We start from the raw sequence: 19736 nt of genomic DNA, 5'->3' as shown, positions 1-19736 counted from the left end.
GCCACACCCGCTCCCATGAACACCAGCAGATCTGACACAGACTCAAGCGCAACCCGCACAAGTAGACGATGTAAAAGGAATCGAAATTGTGCTACAAAACGATCCCGTTCTGCCACAGTAACCGATTCCCGAGATAAATATGGAGTCGTCGCCAGTGTCCGTTACGGAGCCGGGCAAGAGCGCTTGTGAAGCGGGCAATTCGGTGGAGGACAGCCCGGTGAAACCAGACAGCAAGGCTGAAACCGATAAACCAGCTCTAGTTAGGCGGCAGAGTTGCTCAAGTACCAACAAGGGTAAGCTTAAAAAAAGGAAAGGAAAAAAAAACTTGATTGTGAAGTATTTCCGTGCTTAATGGAGATAAATCTGGCTGTATACGGTAGCTTAATCTTGAATTCCAAAGTCCTTGCATGCGTCTCTTTCGCATTTCATATCACCACTGAATTTACAATGCATTTGACTCGTTATTTTACATGTAGGCCTGGTGATAGTCAAGCACATGCTTACTGAAAATGTACTGATGTGATGTTTGGACATAGTGTGTAAATATGCAGCTCAATCATTCCTGCCCATCGGCTACCTGTCATTTCTGACATGTTATTCACATGCTGTTTACTACTGTTGAGATTTTGCATGACTGTCACATGTTTATCAACTCCTGCTGTCATTGCGTGCAGTCGACAGATAGCTATGTGGCCAATATAAAATATATTCTACCAAAAATATGCTCAGTTAAAAGAAATATTCATATTTGTCTGTTCCAGTTTTAGGCTAGCACGGATGAGACGTGTTGATGATTTCAAAGTGTTTACTAGAGCCTTTTATTTTACATGGGACAGGCACACCTCTTTTCTATTGCTCTGGTTTAAGGATATAAGTACAATAAATGTCGGATAATGTGTCAGTCTGTTGACGGTCATAGTTGTCACGGTTTCATGTCCGCTTGGTTTTGATTGGCATGTTTGTGGTTGTTGCAAAGTCTAGTCAGCTGACAACATTTCGGGTGCCTGATGCGCTTAAAATGCGGTCTATCTAGGCAAGTTGTGTTTAAGACACCGTGTGTGTGTGTGTGTGTGTGTGTGTGTGTGTGTGTGTGTGTGTGTGTGTGTGTGTGAGCGTGTATGTATCACTTTGTGGGGACCAAATGTCCCCATAATGATAGTAAAACCCGAAATTTTTGACCTTGTGGGGACATTTTGTCAGTCCCCATGAGGAAAACAGCTTATAAATCATACTAAATTATGTTTTTTGAAAATGTAAAAATGCAGAAAGTTTTCTGTGAGGGTTAGGTTTAGGGGTAGGGTTAGGTTTAGGGGATAGAATATAAAGTTTGTACAGTATAAAAACCATTATGTCTATGGAAAGTCCCCATAAAACATGGAAACACAACGTGTGTGTGTGTGTGTGTGTGTGTGTGTGTGTGTGTGTGTGTGTGTGTGTGTGTGTGTGTAGCGATGTTATGTAACAGGTTAAGTCACACACAGAAGGAGAGGATATGAAGGGATATTTTCACCTCTTTACTGCTCGTGTAAACAAATTGGGTTTTATGTTTGACCACAGCAGCAGAGAAGACTTTCTCTAAAGAGAGTAGGGCTGTTTTCCCCTGTATGTTGACACAATTGGCGCGGTTTCTCTCCGGACACCGCTGTCTCGTTGTCCGGTTATGTAACCAGAGGAGGGAGGCCGGTACGCTCATGGATCCGGCCACTTGAGGAGTTTCAGTTGGTCTCGGAAAAAGGGTCTGGCACTCCTAACCTGCTAACCTATATTCTCCAATGTTCCTGCTCAGTTAAGATCACTTTTGCCGAGGTTTGGGCAACTAATTCGTCCGGTAATTCAGAGTAATTTCGTTGTGCGAATGCCATGGTATGAAGAAAACATATAGGACGGAGCTTTTTAGCGTCAAATCTATCTTGAATGCCCGTTGTGTGTGGTTTGTTTTTTTACACAGGCTGTGGTTGTTCAACATTCAACATTTACAACTGAAGTCAGAAGTTTACATACACTTAGGTTGAAGTCATTAAAACTAATTTTTTAACCACTACACATATTTCATATTAGCAAACTATAGTTTTGGCAAGTCGTTTAGGACATCTACTTAGTGCATGACACAAGTAATTGTTCCAACAATTGTTTACAGACAGATTGTTTCACTTTTAATGGACTATATCACTATTCCAGTGTGTCAGAAGTTTACATTCACTAAATTAACTGTGACTTTAAGCAGCTCGGAAAATTCCAGAAAATTATGTAAAGCCTTTAGGCAATTAGCTTCTGCCAATTAGAGGTGTACCCGTGGATATATTTTAAGGCCTACCTTTAAACTCAGTGACTCATTGCTTGACATCATGGGAAAATGAAAGGAAATCAGTCGAGAGCTCCACAAGTCTGGTTCATCCTTGGAAGCGATTTTCAAATGTCTGAAGGTACCACATTCATCTATACAAACAATAGTATGCAAGTATAAACACTATGGGGATCACGCAGCCATACTGCTCAGGAAGGAGACGCATTCTGTCTCCTAGAGATTAACGTTGTTTGGCACGAAACGTGCAACTCAGTCCCAGAACAACAGCAAAAGACCTTGTAAAGATGCTGGAGGAAACAGGTAGACAAGTATCTATATCCACAGTAAAATGAGTCCTATATCAACATATCCTGAAAGGCTGCTCAGCAAGGAAGAAGCTACTGCTCCAAAACCACCATAAAAAGCCAACTACAGTTTGCAAGTGCACATGGGGACAAAGATCTTGTCCTCTGATCTGATGAAACAAAAACTGAACTGACATTTTTGGCCATAATATCCATCGTTATGTTAAATGGTTGCAAGCCAAAGAACACCATCCCAACCATGAAGCATGGGGGTGGCAGCATCATGTTGTGGGGGTGCTTTGCTGCAGGAGGGACTGGGGCACTTCACAAAATAGATGGCATCATGAGGAAGGAAATTTAAGTGGATATATTGAAGCATCATCTCAAGACATCAGGCATGAAGTTAAAGCTCTGTTGCAAATTAGTCTTCCAAATGGACAATGACCCCAAGCAGACCTCAAGTTGTGGCAAAATGGCATAAGGACAATAAAGTCAAGGTATTGGAGTGGCCATCACAAAGCCCCGACCTCAATCTGATAGAAAATGTGTGGGCAGAACTGAAAAAGCATGCACGAGCAAGGAGGCCAACAAACCTGACTGGAGAAATGGGCCAAAATCCAGCAACTTATTGTGAGAAGCTTGTGGAAGGCTGCCCAAAATATTTGACCCAAGTTAAACAATTTAAAGGCAATGATACCAAATACTAACAAAGTGTATGTAAACTTCTGACCCCCTGGGAATGTGATGAAAGAAATAAAAGCTGAAATAAATAATTCTCTCTAATATTATTCTGACATTTCACATTCTTAAAATAAAGTAGTGATCCTAACTGACCTAAGACAGGACTAGTTTAAATGTATTTAGCTGAGGTGTATGTAAACCTCTGACTTCAACTGCAAGTTCTTTTTTTAATTATAAATCTCCACCTTTGACCAGCCCCAACCAGTTGGTTGTGATATGCACAAAGAATGCGAATTGCCAAAAAACAAAAGAAGAAGAACGTGAAAGTGGATATTTATAGTAAAAAGGATGTAAAAGTAATATTGATCTGTTTCTCACCCACACCTAACATATTGCTTCAGAAGATATGGATTTATCCACTGGAGTAATATGACCCATTAACTTGCAGGAAATAACTGAATGGTATAAAATAATTAAAAAATCCCTTGCACTTACATATTGATTTGGTGTACACAGTAATCACTCTGGACCCCTTTCCATGGTCAGTTAATGAAAATTATTCACTGGCATTGAACCATTAATATGGTTTGTTTACTTGTAAACCTGCCTGGTGATTTAAATCATGTTTGATTTTTATGTGAGGTGATACTATCAGACATATCTTGAAGGCAGACGTCTTGATCATTCAGATTTTAATACCTTTACAGGCCCAGACAGAATAAACTGGGCTTGTCCTTTTCAAGACTTTTTCAGCTACTTGATTCCAGAAGTATTTTTCCCATTCGTTTTTTTTCCATAGGGATTTCATAAAGTACTTCTTAAAAGAGATCTAAGCCAAACCAAACCAACCAGCTACTAGGTGAATTTCAAAACATTAAAAAAAAATCTTAAATGGACCTGAGTACCACAGTCTTATTGGTAGCTAATTATCAAATTGCCAAATATGTAATTCTCAAACACGTATGGAGGGTCGAAATTGTGCTTGCCTACATTGACAGGCGATCCAATTCTGGAGAAATCTGCCGAGCTTTCTGCAGAGTTCTGTATACACAGATTCTGTGCAGGTCTTCTCATACTCCACCTAAAAGCCTTTTTCACTGAGACCCTGCCTCTCAGCAATCTCTCTAAAAGCTCCATGTTTTTTTTTTACAGTGCAGGGACTACATGTTACATAACTCTGCGCTTCCTCAAATTCTTCACCCCAGTGGAGGTGGTCGGCCTCAGGGTGGACAAGATGGCTCTCACACAACACTAGCAAACACTAACACAGCCAAAAATCTCTTAGGCATCCTATGATTCCTAAGGCATCCTCGATTCACTTGAGGCTGTTGTGTATTGGGATTGTGATTACTAAAAATAAAGAAGGAAGCTGTATTGGACATGTTAAAGGAAACAATATTGACTTAAAGTAGAATAAGGACATACATTTTTAATTAATTTAACGGTTCTGGCTCTGATTCCTCTTAATGGTTCTCGTTCCTAAGCAAATCAGGTTTCTTTTGGGATTTTGAGGAAGAAAATACAAAATAATTCGATAATTTAAGATTTTAATAGAACTGGTTCTTGCAAAAGGTGTTTACACAGACTTTTTAATTAAGATATTTTGTTAATCCATTACTAGTATGTATAAAATGACTAATTAAATTAGTCATTAATTACTTTGATTTAAGACTCATGAGTCGGTGCAGTAAATTAATTGCAGTTTAGAACATTTTTGATTCACTAAAAATAACAGGTTTATATGAGTGATTGGTTCGGAAGGTAGAGTTTTATGTTTTGTGGTGCAGATTTCAAAAGAACTGGCTCATAAGAGTCATTCGTTCAGGAATCAGGCTCCACTGGGTGTTTTGTATGTTTTACACTGTAGATTTGAAAGAACTGGCTAATTAGAGTTATTCGTTCAGTAATCAGACTACACTAGTTGTGCTGTATGTTTCACTCTCTAGATTTAAGTGTGGTGTTACAGCGCAGGAAAAAGACTATTTTTGTACGTTGTTCCGTCTGCATAGGCGCCTAAGGTAGAATGCTTGCTTGAGAACCGTTTACAGAAACTAACGTTAAAAAAAGACATTCGGTTTCGGTATTTAAAAAAAATATTCATTCAAAGAGTTCATTGTGTGTCAAATAAATGTTGGTTTAATTTCAGCAACTTTGAATACATCTCATTTGCCATCATTCAATTGTGCTGGGTGTTTATCAGCATTTTAAAAGACTTTGGTCATCTATAGATATTGTTATCAGCATCAGCTTTTGAAAAACTTACATTGGCTAACCACTATTAAAAGACCTTAGATTTTTAACATGAATAGGGTTAAAGAGAGTGAATGAAGGAAATTCTGTCTTAGGTGAGTGTCTGTAAACTCACTATATTTACAGGATTCCCGCAGATCCTTAAGATGTCTTAAATTCTGTTTTCCAAAATGTAAGGTCATACAAAGTCCTAAATATCTTAAATGATACAACAAAAGTCTTAATTGTTATTTAAAGAGGTCTTCAATTTTGGGACAGGAATCGTGATATGACCTAATCTGATTAACAAACTTAAAAAAAAATACGATTGAATTAAATAAATGCATGCACTGTGTCTTTGAAATTGAAACTTGGTACTGTATTTTCTCCTCTAATGCGGGTGCTTGTGAGTGCTTCCAGCTGTTCCAGCTATATTGGAAATTTATGACAAGTGATTGCTTATGATCAACAGATGATGATATAGTGTTGATGAAATATAACAATGTTTACTTTTAATTGTTTATATTGTAATATGCTGTAGATTATTGTAGGAGAGCACATTTTATTTCCATTATCTGTTTGAATGAGCAGCTAGAAGCAGTGAAGTGCAAACATTTCAAAATAAGAGTCCCTGGTATATTTCAGCCTTTAAAGTCAAAAGTTCTTACAACACACACACACACACACACACACACACACACACACACACACACACACACACACACACACACACACTCTGGAATTTAATTACATTTGGACTCTTGTGGCCTCTGTCTGGCCCTCCCCATCACAGGAAGGAAAGACTAAGAACAAATAATATAGGCCACTCATTTTAAAAAATATTGGCAGACTAATTGTCTTTCTTTCAACACATTATCGAATCGGCACAATCCAATATCGGTCAACCTCTAATTTTAATTTATTTATATAATGGTGCATAAACCAATTTTAATGTGATATATATGTGGAAAACATGTCTGAAGTATTTTAAACTTGCATATATCCTACCGTGTTTTACTGAGAAGCAATGTTTAGGCTATAGTGAATGTGTGACCCTGCCTGATTAAGAGTCTTTTGACTTTTTATTTGATTTTATTTGTTTGGGTTTTTGGTATGGAGATACAGTATTAATTTTATTTGTTAGGGTCTTGAAAAAGGTCTTTAAAAATCTTCAATTTGATTTTAAATCTCTGCAGCAACCCTGATTTAAAACAGGGCAGGATGCTTTTAACACAAATGAGGGGAATAAGAGAAGTTGCCAGTGTCCTGGCAACTGCCGTTTCAGTGGTGGATTTGATGCAGTCTTGTCTGGAACTGTGGAAACAGAAAAAGGAACGCACATTAACATACTGACAGAGACAGGGAAAAACGCCCTATTCTGACTTTTTGTACTGCAATGGAGTGTTATTGCAGTGTTGACAGGCATAATTGTCTACAGGTGCGCCACATCACTGCCAGGCAGACTCCTTTCCACGCCATCGAAAGTAGTCACAAAATGGCCAGAGACTGACGTTTGGTGTGAGGAGGTGTCTTCATCATACGGAAGATATTTAGGATCTTCAATATTATGTGCTCACTCTTGGCTAATTAGCTTTTTCTAACCAGGCTGCACTGTAACCTGAGAATTGCAGTGGATTTAGATGGTTCAAAAGTGCAGAACATTGAAGTGATTGTAAATGGGGTTGTTGATGAGTTGGCATTGTGAATAAAAGCTATAGAATAGATGTGAATCATTAACCTTTCCAGTAAGGTAGAGGAGAAGTGCATTGTCCATCTGCTGGAATATTTGATTACATGATATACTCTGATGTTAGGAATGTCATTTTACTCTAATTTACAAATGTCAGTAATTCCAGGAAATTGTCCATTTGTCATGCAAAGTTTCTGTTCATGTATCAAGATATAGACCTTTTTCACAGACTGTGATGTCGCGTTTCCGCCTTATTTAGCAGCATAAATCTCTTTAAAATTGTGTACATTTATAATATTATGCTTTGTGTTATATTACCCTGGAATTAGTTTTTAAAAATTCATTACCACAGATGTGGTTTCTATTACAGCTGCTGAGAGATTGACAGTAAATTTGGCATCTTCTCCCATCTGACTGTCTTAATCCACCACTCTCTATTTTCCCCTTCTGTTAAGTCATTAAAATGTAAGAGTGGATTTTTTATTTTGGTCTTGGAGCAAATGTGTAAGTGAAAATAATATTTGCTGTGTTCTCCCATTCACTCCCATTCACCACTGTCGAAGTTTACCCTGCAAACGTTTACTTCCGCGTCCAAATCCCGGAGTGTGAAAAAAGGTCTACTGTAATTTGTTAGAAAAAGCAAATAAAAAACTGTCTGAAACCTTTTAGAGCAAACTTAGTGCTTTCGATATCCGAGATGAAAATGGACTTGTAAATCACTTAACTCAGAGAGGAACTTTAAGATGACATTCACAGGGCTGTTTTTACCTTCTTGCTTAGTGAGATTCCAGAAGAAAGCTTTTCAGACCCAAGGGGAAGTGTTCAGGCCGAGTTCATCTGAATAGATTGCACTGTACTCTGTGTTCTCCCCGCTGGACTGGAACCATGGTATGGGGTCCTGCACATGGCCTCCTGATTCCCCCACAGCATTTACCAGAACTGCTTGAGTTATTACATTTAGATCAACTCCACCTCAAGGTTTCACATGAATTATTGTAGGGTATTGATTGTGCAACCGGGTGATTTATAGGTTAATTTATTAGTAGATCAAACACAAAGTTCAAGTTTTTCTCTGTATTTACAAGGATTTGTCAGCTGCTTTTGCAAGCTGCTTTCTTTAAAAGTGTTTAGTAACTAGTGCGTCATCACTGGTGTTCACAACATTCCTGTGACAGAACGGAAGTGCTTTTATTTAGTTGCTCTACAGACCCATTAAATCTCTGAGTTAGCATGTTTACATGCAAAACAATACTCTTAAACTAATTAAAATCAGCTGATTCAAAAAATCCCACAATGCAAGAAAAGTAGTTTAAATGTAATTTTCAATGATAGAGTTTTTCTGGTTTTGACATCAAACGAGAACAGGCATTGGAAAAACAACCAAACACACATAAAGGTGTTTACATGCAATGTGAAATTAAGGTACTTTTACTTTTTTTGTTGCTTGTACGTTTATGACCTGCCCCCAATAAAAATGATAATTAAAAAAAAAAAACATTTAAGCTTAATTTAGGCTTATTAAATATAATCAGTGTAAAATTGGGCATATAAATGCACACATTGTTGATTACCGGTAGATAAATTCTCAGTACACACACTGACCTTCCAAGCGAAGACGTTTGTGCTGAGTCTTTCTTACCAAGAAGTGTGCTGTGGGTCAGAGTTCTAGTCTAAACATTAAGATTATCTTTTAAGAACACTGGACAAAACATCCTCCTTTCTCCTAGTGCAGTTGGAGGAGTACACACACTCTCTGTCTGTCTCAAAAACACATTCCTGGATGGATGCATGTTTCGTGGCATTGGGGGAAAGTTGCACTTTTGTTGAATGATGTCAGAGCAGCTGGCAGACAAGCCGTAATCTCAAACAGTGCATTGTTAATTCAGCACAGAGAAGTGAGTCCAGTTTGTCTTTAATGTGGTCTGTTGCATATTGATATTAAATGGAGTCAAGCATCCTGGACATCATTGTGTGTACAATTAGAATACTGTTATTACGTCGCTATAAAATATTATCAAACTTAATAGTCTTATTATTGTCTCACTTATGTCTTGATCAATAAGAATGGCTTAAAGTATACAATATGAATGTAAGGGCAGCATGTAATGCTGTGAGACATCTGTAGTCAAAGCCCCTGAAGGAAAGTCTGTTCACAGTGTGAGAGTTTCAGTTAGACTGTTATGGATATATATTTATGTATGTATTTATTAAAGATTAAAGGCTAACATATTATGAGAAATGTATTGACAACTCCGCTATAAACTGATTTTAGTCTTATTAAAAGGCAAAGTGTGTCATTTATGTGCTGGTAGCAGCACCAAACAGTATTGCAAAAATAGATGTTTCCAAATAGGTTTCTTAGACCCTCCATACCGTTCCTTCCGCCCACAGGAGTCTCATGACAACTCACAATAATTTCTATAATGGCCAAATCTTAAGAAGTCTTACAACTTGTCTTATATGAAAAGTTACGACTTTTATTCCCATGGTTTGTTTCACTGGTTTGTTTATTTGTGTGGACAAACACACATCAGATTTCAACAATCTGTTAATATTACTTATAAGATCATCTACATAAAGCATCCACAAGCTCTGTATTTCACACACATACACAAACAGTTCTGACTGGGGATGATCTTTTGAATAATTACACAGGCATCTTATTCAAGTGAACATGTCTATTTTTTTCCTCCCTGCATTCAGAATAGACTATTTGGCCATTATGCATGTCCTCATTCATTAAGCTACTGGACTGAGGCCAGGTTATTTGTCTTCAGTGACTGTTTTCCCACTGGTTAAGGCAGGTGTTTCAACCACCCTGGCACAGCACATCTGCAAATTAGCTGGTGTGATATGCTGTAGCAGAGTGAAAACAACTTGTGTTCGAGTACTCTTGTTTTACCTCAAAGCTTTGCTTGGATTAATTATTAAAGATGTTTTTTTTTTTGAGTGAACAGTATGATTGAACTTTGTAATTAGACCTTTTAAATGCTCTCTCTCATCTTTATAAACAAATTGGCAAGTGTCTGGATGGAATGTAGTGTAAAGGTGACGGTAATTTAGCATCATAAATCTCATAGTGTTTTTACAGTTATTTACAACTAGAGTTATTTACACTATTCTTTTGGTTGCTAAAACAAACCTTTAAGTTGAAGTTATACTATAACCACAGTCACCATAGAGAAGTGCTAGTTCAGTTTTTTTTTATAGATGTTTTCTCTCTGCCCAATAGGGATCTATGTCCTTTTAGGTTTGAGTGTGTGTACTGTATTTGTGTATGCATACATATATTTATGTATATATCTGGGTGTTTCTTTGACTTTTTATGTTCCAGTGGTTGTTTTTTTATTAAAACTTTTTAATTTTTGTCATATGAAGGTCACATTAAAACTGATTTGGAAACTTTTTTCCATGCCTTTTTCATTTTATTTTTACTTTTCAAATGCCACTTATCTTTATCTTTATCTTTATCTTTATTTTGTTTTGAAAGGGGACAGTGTACATTAATCAACATTGAAACAATGTAAATGTACCCGAGTTAGCTCAAAAGTGCTAATTTTCATCGGTAGTCCCCCAGCCGGGTGTAAAAAAGGCAACCTTAAAAATAACCACAGGTATAAAATCACAAAAATACAATTAAATACAACACATTATGGTTAAAAAATACAATTCATATTAAAATAAATAAATACACAATGTATAAGTGTACACAGAAAGCATTAGTGACTACAAGATTGGCTCTCAACCAGCCATTTGTTTGCATTCTTTTTGAATGAAAAGAATGACAAGGACTCTCTGATGTTTTCAGGCACTGTGTTCCATTGCTGCGCTGCTCTTACGGAGAAAACAGACTGACCAAAAGCTGTTTTTCTCCGGGGGATAATGCAGTCTTCCCTCACTGCCCCTCTGGTTACCCTAATCTCACTAGATCTAAAATGTATAAAGTCACATAGTGGAGGAGGTGCTAGACCATGTCTGATTTTGTAAATTAAACAGATGTTTTTGTATTTAATTAGATTATCCCAAGTAAGTAACTGATATTTCCTCAGAATACTACAGTGGTGGTAGTGGTATGGTTTTTTATCCAGTATTTTTAATGATTGTTTGTATAATGTTTTTAATGGTTTTATTGTTGTAGAGTGAGTATTGGACCAGCTTATTAAACAATATGTTATGTGAGATAAAATCATAGAAAAGAAATATAATTTAGCAGCTTCTGTTGAAAGGAAGTCTCTAATGAATCTGAAGTTCAGTATGTTTTCATTGTATTGTTTAACCCTCGTCCCAAACTTAGATTTTCAATATTAATCTATTAAATCCATTAAAAAAATTATGACATGTTTAAAACTATGATAATGCAAACAAAGAATGAAATAAACAAAAACCTTTCAATATTTATTTTATTTAAAAAATGTATCAATCAGTTTTTTTAATGGTTTTCACACCATTTTCACCACACCAAGCTAAAACTTGCTGCATAAATGCTTGGTGTGGTGAAAATAGTGTGTATATGTACACCGAGCAGCCACAACATTAAAACCACCTGCCTAATATTATGTAGGTCCATGTCATGCCGCCAAACGGTGCCACCATTGAACAGAGCGGTTATCTGAGTTACCGTAGACTTTGTCAACCAGTCTGGTCATTCTCTTGTCAACCTCTCTCATTAACAAGGTGTTTCTGTCCACAGATCTGCCGCTCACTTGATGATTTTTGATTTTGGCACATTCGGTGTAAATTCTAGGGACTGTTGTGTGTGAAAATCCCAGGAGATCCGCAGTTACAGAAATACTCTAACCGGCCCATCTGGCACCAACAATCATGCCTCAAAATCACTGAGATCACTTTTTTCCCCATTCTGATGGTTGATGTGAACATTAAATGAAGCTACTGATCCGTATCGGCATGATTTTATGCACTGCACTGCTGCCACATGATTGGCTGATTAGATAATCATTTGGATGATTGTATATTATATATATATATATATATATATATATATATATATATATACAATTTGGTTCAAAAGTACCTGTTAACCATGGCAACAAAAGTGCCGGAGAAGAGCTTGCCTGAGATGAAATATGAGACATGTGATGTTTAAAGGAAACAATGAAAGATCAAGGTAAATATCACATGTGAGCAGAATGTTTTTATGGGGCCTAATTTCTAGTTTAGCTATAAATTTAACAAATGATGCAAACATTTTGTGTGTGAAAATATTATTTAATTGTGTGTATTTAGGATGCAAAAAAACGGAGCTATTAAATTAGGCTTAGCAAGACAAATCAGGCATTTATTTTATAAAAACAATTAGTTGACCATTATCCCAGGCAAAAAATGTCCTCTATAGCTGTGCTAGTTTCTTTCTTATGAAATAATATTTACATTTGAATTAATATAAACATAAAATAAAAGTATATTTAGTATATGTTTTTGTTTATTTGTTAAGTTGCCATGTAATAAGCTGATAATTATTGGCTGACTATACATTAACCCATACAATACATTTGGGTGAAAGAACAGACAACACTGCAAAACCTCATGTCCAGCATTCTTCCCGTCATTCTCTGACTCCTCTCTCTCTCTGTTGCTATCTGTGTTGTCTAGCTGTTTGTAATAGGCCAACTGTGAGTAGAGCAGAGCAGAACATCTGTGTGTACATAACGTGTGTGTGTGTGTTCAGCATCAAGGTGGAGACCAGGAGAATTTTAGGCGTAGGCACATCCAAACAGGGCAAACCAGTTATCCCAACCAGCGCATTAGTGTAAACTAGGTGTGAACCTCTGAATCTCTCATTGCATTAGACGACTTTCAGATAGGAAAGCTTTTCGCTTGTCTTTGTTAATGGAAAAATAAGCGCACAATGAGATAACATCTGCCTCAAAATGTCCTTTCTCTGCATGATTGCGTTAGTGAGCTGGATTAGTTTAAAGGCAGAGGGATTTCTGCTGATGAGCAATCTTTGATGAATATGAGATTGCGAGAGTGAGAGGCAGTGTAGGAAGCAGGAAGAAATGACTGTGGCCCAGGGAAATCTGCATCCAAAGTAAGACTGATGTGGAATTTTAAAATGGAAATGACGTCAATGAAGCCATTCTACTTTTCCATTAAACTCAGCATCCGTCCTTTTAAACACTGCAGCCAGTAGGGCTGAATGTGAGCCTACCAACTCTATTCCAGCAATTCTGTGTCTCTCACTGAGTTTTATTGTAGTTATAAACACATATGCCTCCATCTTCACTGACTAGTTTATTAAACATCTGTCATGTGTGATTGAGCAGAACAACTCTTTCAGATGCTTCATCATCACTTTTGCACATTTTAGGTGTCTGGGTGATTTGTTATGTCATGGATGGTGTGTGTGTGTGTGTGTGTGTGTGTGTGTGTGCGCGCGCGTGCGTGCGTGTGCGCGCACGCGCAGTTTGGTGACTCAGATGCATTAGCTGCTCTCAGTCACACCACTTGCCTCTCAGTGGGTGAAACGACACTCTCAGATTATTTACCAGGTATTGCACTCTAAAGAGTCACAGTGCCACACTGCCAACACAGGTGGGTGTTATTAATAATATAATAAATGATTGAGCCAAGCGTTTGTTCACATCAATGTTTTTAGGAAGCATTTTTCAGGAGTTGAACTTGAAAAGTAATGCCTGGTCCTCAAATGGATTCTGACAGTCACCATTTCCAGTGATTTTATGAAAGAGTGGGTGGCACTTGACCGAGAGCTTTACTGTGGCACAAATGCAGAGCTAAAATGCTTCATTTGGAGATTAACACAGAAGATCTTCATCTTGAGATTGAGTTAGCATGAGCGTTGGTCATTGGGAGATGCTAGTGAAGAGATTGTTGTTAGTGGAAACCTGGCAGTGGCTGAAATGAGTAATTTGACAGATACAACATCCGGATGGGAGGGAGAAGAGAGCCGAGCTGTTGGCTTATGTAAGATGAAGCTAATCCTTAGTGATTGGGATTATATAAAGTCTACGTTCAAATAGCATTTTATTCTCTCTCTCTCTCTCTCTCTCTCTCTCTCTCTCTCTTTCTCTCGTAGCTGCTATTTCTCTGTCTCTCCTTCTTTGCCCTTCTCTGTTGTATTTGTGCATAAAAACATGCATTATTGCCAAGAGACATTCCTTGTTAGTAAGAACATAACAGATGTTACATTTAAATGTTTTCCCTTTATTTGAAAGGATGCCCGTTCTCCCATAATGTTGCACAAGGTGCACACTCTATATATTTCAGGTCAATCATTTGTAGAATTTAAGAATCTTTATTACATGAAGTACAATTATAAATGCCAGTTGAGGGCAGTGTGTTGCAGAAAGCTGACATGATGACCTTTTTCTCATGCTGTAAAATGATTTTAAATTTAGTGCCATTGAGATAATGTGTCATGGCCATGGGTGGTTCAAAAGAATAACATTTTGCATAAGACTCTATTCTTGCATCAGCCTACTATGCATCTGTAGTGTTATCAGACACTCCTCCAGTTCCCTGTCACTTTACATTTATTTTCTAATGATAAGAGGCAAATATAAAGAAAACTGGATCCACACCAGCTTGTGAGTGCAACCAAAGTCTTTCTAGCAAGTCAGTCCACTGTCGGCCATGTTTGGAACGCTCCCAGGTGACTATTTTCAGTCATGAGAGTGCAGCTCCTATCTACTTGAATGGTGAAAGAAAGTTTTGTGTGAAATTGAGTAAATATAGTGCTAAATAAGAGTTTATTTAATTATATATTTAATTTAACTAATTAAATTGTGTGATATATCGGCATTGTATCGGCCTGTTGGCTACCCTGCTCTCTGGATATCACCATCGGCCATTAAAAAACCAATATCGGTCGACTAATTAGGTTTTCCTTATTAAAAATGTTTTTACGAAATGAATTGTAATTATGGAACATATGTATGAAATTGGCCTTGGAAATTTAATGCGTTCATGTTTGGCAATTAATATCTTTTTTTTTAACATTAAAATAATTAACGCAATTAACGCAGTGTCTGTTTCTTTTTTACTTCCTGAAACTTCACGCAATAAGAGAAAGGTGTCCTTAGTTGTTGGGAGTCCCCTCAATCTTACATGCTCCTATTAAGGTGGGGGCAGGGTTAGGGCATCTGCTGCCAGCCAGGAACAAACCTTGCACCTTTGTACAATGGGTGAAACTTCAGTAATGTTTTTCCCCACTTTCTGTGGCAAAACTTGGCATATATAAATTTTCAGGAGGTACACGTTTGACTCAACTGCACATCCTAGCACAGAAACTGGTTGTGTGGAGCACTGCACTCTCATTCATTATGCGCAACGCGTGTCCCAGGCACAATAAACAAGATTTACTGAACCAGGCGGGCAGTAAATGCCTTGCATGCTGCTGTATCTCTTCGGATCTCCTGAAAACACTCCCTCACTTTCATCTGAAGCAGTTTCAAAATCAAAACTGAGACAGAGACTGAACTTCAGCAAGTACATTTCAGTATTCATTATGTATTATATCTGTACAGTATGTATAGTGTCTAATAATGCATTGGCAATGTTCAATTAAGTTTCTCTTGTCAATAAAGTTTGAAATTAATTGAATGTGCCTATTTAATCCTATTATTAATAAAAGTCTGCTTTAAAACACCAGAAGATTTTTGCCCAATTTTTAATTACAGCATGTCCACTGATTTTATGGCAAGCATACATATACGTATAGCAAAGAATAAGACGGAGACTCACAGCATGTGGAGGCATATGCTACTCTCCGCGATCCACACACATCTTACCACGCTCGCTATTGAGAGCGAGAACACTAATTGCGACCACGAGGAGGTTACCCCATGTGACTCTACCTTCCCTAGCAACTGGGCCAATTTGGTTGCTTAGGAGACCTGGCTGGAGTCACTCAGCACATCCTGGATTCAAACTCACGACTCCAGGGGTGGTAGCCAGCATGAATACTCGCTGATCTACCCAGGCCCCCAATGAATTACTGTCAACAATAACTTGTATACAAGATATATAACTTGAGTTCATTAAAACTTCATGTTGTGGATCCTTGTATATTTCGGACCTTTAGATTTATTTTTTAATTTGAAATGAAAGGAATGTTCTGGGTTCAATACAAGTTAAGCTCAATCGACAGCATTTGTGGCATATTGTTGATTACCACAAAAATTAGTTTTGACTCGTCCATCCTTTTCTTAAAAAAAAAGCAAAAATCTGGGTTACAGTGAGGCACTTACAATGGAAGTTAATGGGGACAATTTGTTTACGTTAAAATACTCACTTTTTCAAAAGTATAGACACAAAACAAAGTAAATGCATGTAAACATGATTTAGTGTGATTAAATCACTTTTAAAAATTTTCTGTGTAAAGTTATCGCCAATTTTACAACTTTGTTACCATGACAATGTAATGTCAACAAACCCTAAAACTCCAAAAATATAACTGTAAAAATTACAGTTAAAAAAACTTTACAGCTCAAATAATACACAAGTTGTATCAGAAGAATTAATGTAAGTGCTTTTATAAAATTATAAGCTTCAAATTTTCCCCATTCACTTCCAATGTAAGTACCTGACTGTAACCTCGATTTTTGCTTTTATAAAGAAAAGGATGAATGAGTCGAAATTAATGTTTGTGGTAATCAACATTATGCCACAAATGCTGTCGATTGAGCTTAACTTTTACTGAACCCAGAACATTCCTTTTAGGATGGTGATTGTGAGATATTAGCTGAATCTGCTTTCCTGGCAATCACTGATGTAATTGCAGGTTGGAATGAAACAAGGAGATCAGCAGATCAACTTTGGTTGTTTTCATGTTGCACTTTAATACACTATCACGATGTATGCAGCAAGCATAATGTTCATTTATAGAGAATCGCTCCAACACTGATTACCCTGAGTCTGCTTATCTGTGCGTCTAGTATGTGGAAAAGACGTGACATGCAGCGCACAAGTGCCCTCTAGTGGCTGATGGTGGAAACTGGCCTGGTCTGCTGTCCTCTCTGTTTTTGGCACTTCTTATGTCTCTTTTAAACAGTTATTCTCTTTTGGTTTATGATCGTCAAACGTTACTTGACATCCAAAGCACTTTTGTGATTTATCTAAGCCTGATCTGAGAGGACCACGCTTTTGCCCTCCCAACTTCTTAACCAACATTCCTGATTACCTGTGCCGACTGGCCCTTGTTGTTCCCTGGAGGAAACGGTATAGGAAACGTGGTAAGCAGGGAGATACTGGCATCAGACTGAAAACCTGCTTGGTCTCGGGACCTTGCTGTCCCCCTCAAACTTTCTGGCACCATGCTCCACCATGCTCCACCATGGCTGGAGGTTCCTCACCAGTGGATTCGTCCTGTCCTCCCTGGATCTCCTGTTGAGCCCCGTTGTGCATCTCCCCCCAGTTTCGTTAAGGTGGAGTGATTCATCATAATCTTTGCCCATCGAGCCAGCCAGTGAGTCCTTGCCGCTCAGGTTGTCATTGATCAGCGACGGTAAATAAGGTTACCTCATGCAGCTTGGCCCTTTTATTTGTGACTGAGACCTGGATAAAAGTGGGAGATGGTACCCTCAGACTGCAAATTTCTTAACTCCCCCCGTACTACCGGTCGTGGTGGTGGATTAGCAGTTATTTTTTCAAATTCCTCATCCCACTGATACCTACCGCAGCTTTGAAGTGCAGTTGATGCAAATTGACCTAGTTAAGCCTGTGGTTTTCACAGTGGTGTATCGCCCTCCTCAATCAAACAAAGACTTGGTTAATGAATTTGCAGACTTTGTGGGAGGTACTGTCACAAATTATGATCGTATTTTAATTCTGGGAGATTTTAATATAGCTGTGCCTCCAATCCTTTAACTAAGGAGTTCTTAAATCTTACGGATATTTTTGATTTTGTGCAGTTGGTAAAGACACCACACACATACAGGGACATATTTTAGACTTGGTTTTATCACATGGCATACCTGTCTCTGATACTGAGATCTGTGAAACAAACCTTTCAGACCATAAACCAGTTTCATTCACCATGTTCCTCTAAACAATACACTATCATCTATGGCTTATTGGACCTGTTCCTTCTCCTCTCATTCCTGTGAAGACTTATTTGCAGCATACAAAGAGTCTTGTAAACCCCTAGCTCTGGAGACTTCTTTACCTGACTTGGATGCTGATGAACATCTTAGCATGTTTAATACTATCTGCTCGAAAACTTTAAACTTAACTTCTCCTCTAAAGGCTAAAAGACCCAAATCCAAACAAGAGTCCTGGTTCAACGACACAACCCCGTTCTCTTAGACGGGTCTGAAGAAGAGCAGAACACATATGGAAAAATGACAAACTGCAGGTGTCTTATGCAATAATAAGGGACACTCTCTGCTTTTCAGAAAGCAGTTAAGGCTGCTAAGTCCAAATATCTCTGAAATAATTACAAAAAATTGTCACAGACCTAAAGTGCTTTATTCCACCATTGACTTTGATTTAATCCTTCTGATAATGTTTTTTTGATATGAGATTCCAGAACTTACCTTCTGATTATAACTTGTCTGAGATGCCAATTTACACTGCAACAAAGAGTGAGTTTGAACCCATATCTCTCCAGACCTGCAAAGAAATCATTGAACTCTTAAAGCACTCACTCTGCCCCCAAGATTTTATTCCCCACAATTTCTCAAACAAATTGCAGACACGGTTGGGCTCGGACTTGTGCCTATTATCAACAAGTGTCTTAGTCCTGGGACTGTCCCTGACTGCTTAAAACTGGCCACTGTGACACCACACCTCAATAAAACCTAATCTTGATCCTGCTACCTTAGGCAATTTTAGACCCATTTCTAATCTGCCTTTTATTGCGAAGGTTTTGGAGAAAGTGGTGCCTACTCAACTTCATTTCTAAGCACAAATTCCATGAATGAAATTTTCGAGTATGGCTTTAAATCTCTCCACAGTACTGAGACCACCCTTCTAAGTGTCTGTAATGATATCCTGTTAGCAACAGACTCTGGGGATTCCATGGCTTTAGATCGCTTAGATTTCACTTCAGCTTTTGATATGGTCGATCACATCATCCTCATGTCCCGGCTGGAGCACTGTGCTGGTATTCAGGGCACAATTCTTAAATGGTTTCGGTCCAATCTAACTAATAGAAGGTTCTCCATCAGTCTTGGTCAGATTACATACTCTGCTGCACAGCTCTTGTGTGGTGTGCCACAGGGCTTGATTCTTGCCCCATTTCTATGTTCTCTATACATGCTTCCTATGGGATCCATTTTTAACAAATAAGGAGTTTCCTTTCACTGTTATGCTGACGACACAAATCTATTTACCACTGAAGTAAAATGATAAAAATGCCATAGAGCTGCTATTCGCCTGTTTAAAGGAGCTAAAATGATGGTGGACTCAATTTGTTAAAAATGTGCCGAACATTCCACCTCGATCGCTTAGATCTGGGGACCAGGGACTTCTATATGTTCCCAGATCTAGATTGAAGCAAAGAGGCGATCGGGCCATAGCTGGCCCAAAGATCTAGAACAGCCTGCCTGTATACATCAGAACTGCTCAA

At 38.0% G+C, this 19736-nt stretch overlaps 1 protein-coding gene across 2 annotated transcripts in view; it reads left to right on the top strand.

The window, feature by feature from the left end:
- The window catches only part of LOC127620927 (nuclear receptor ROR-alpha B-like), a 55804-nt gene continuing 36068 nt past the window's right edge, over nt 1-19736 (top strand). For both annotated transcript variants that reach the window (XM_052094404.1, XM_052094326.1), the window contains exon 1: nt 1-293. In XM_052094404.1, the coding sequence (XP_051950364.1) occupies nt 140-293 (154 nt within the window). In that variant the 5' untranslated portion in view covers nt 1-139. The remainder of the gene's footprint in view (nt 294-19736) is intronic.

The sequence above is a fragment of the Xyrauchen texanus genome, chromosome 1 (assembly GCF_025860055.1).
Source record: "Xyrauchen texanus isolate HMW12.3.18 chromosome 1, RBS_HiC_50CHRs, whole genome shotgun sequence".
Classification (NCBI taxonomy): domain Eukaryota; kingdom Metazoa; phylum Chordata; class Actinopteri; order Cypriniformes; family Catostomidae; genus Xyrauchen; species Xyrauchen texanus.
This window is presented reverse-complemented; position numbering and strand designations above follow the sequence as displayed.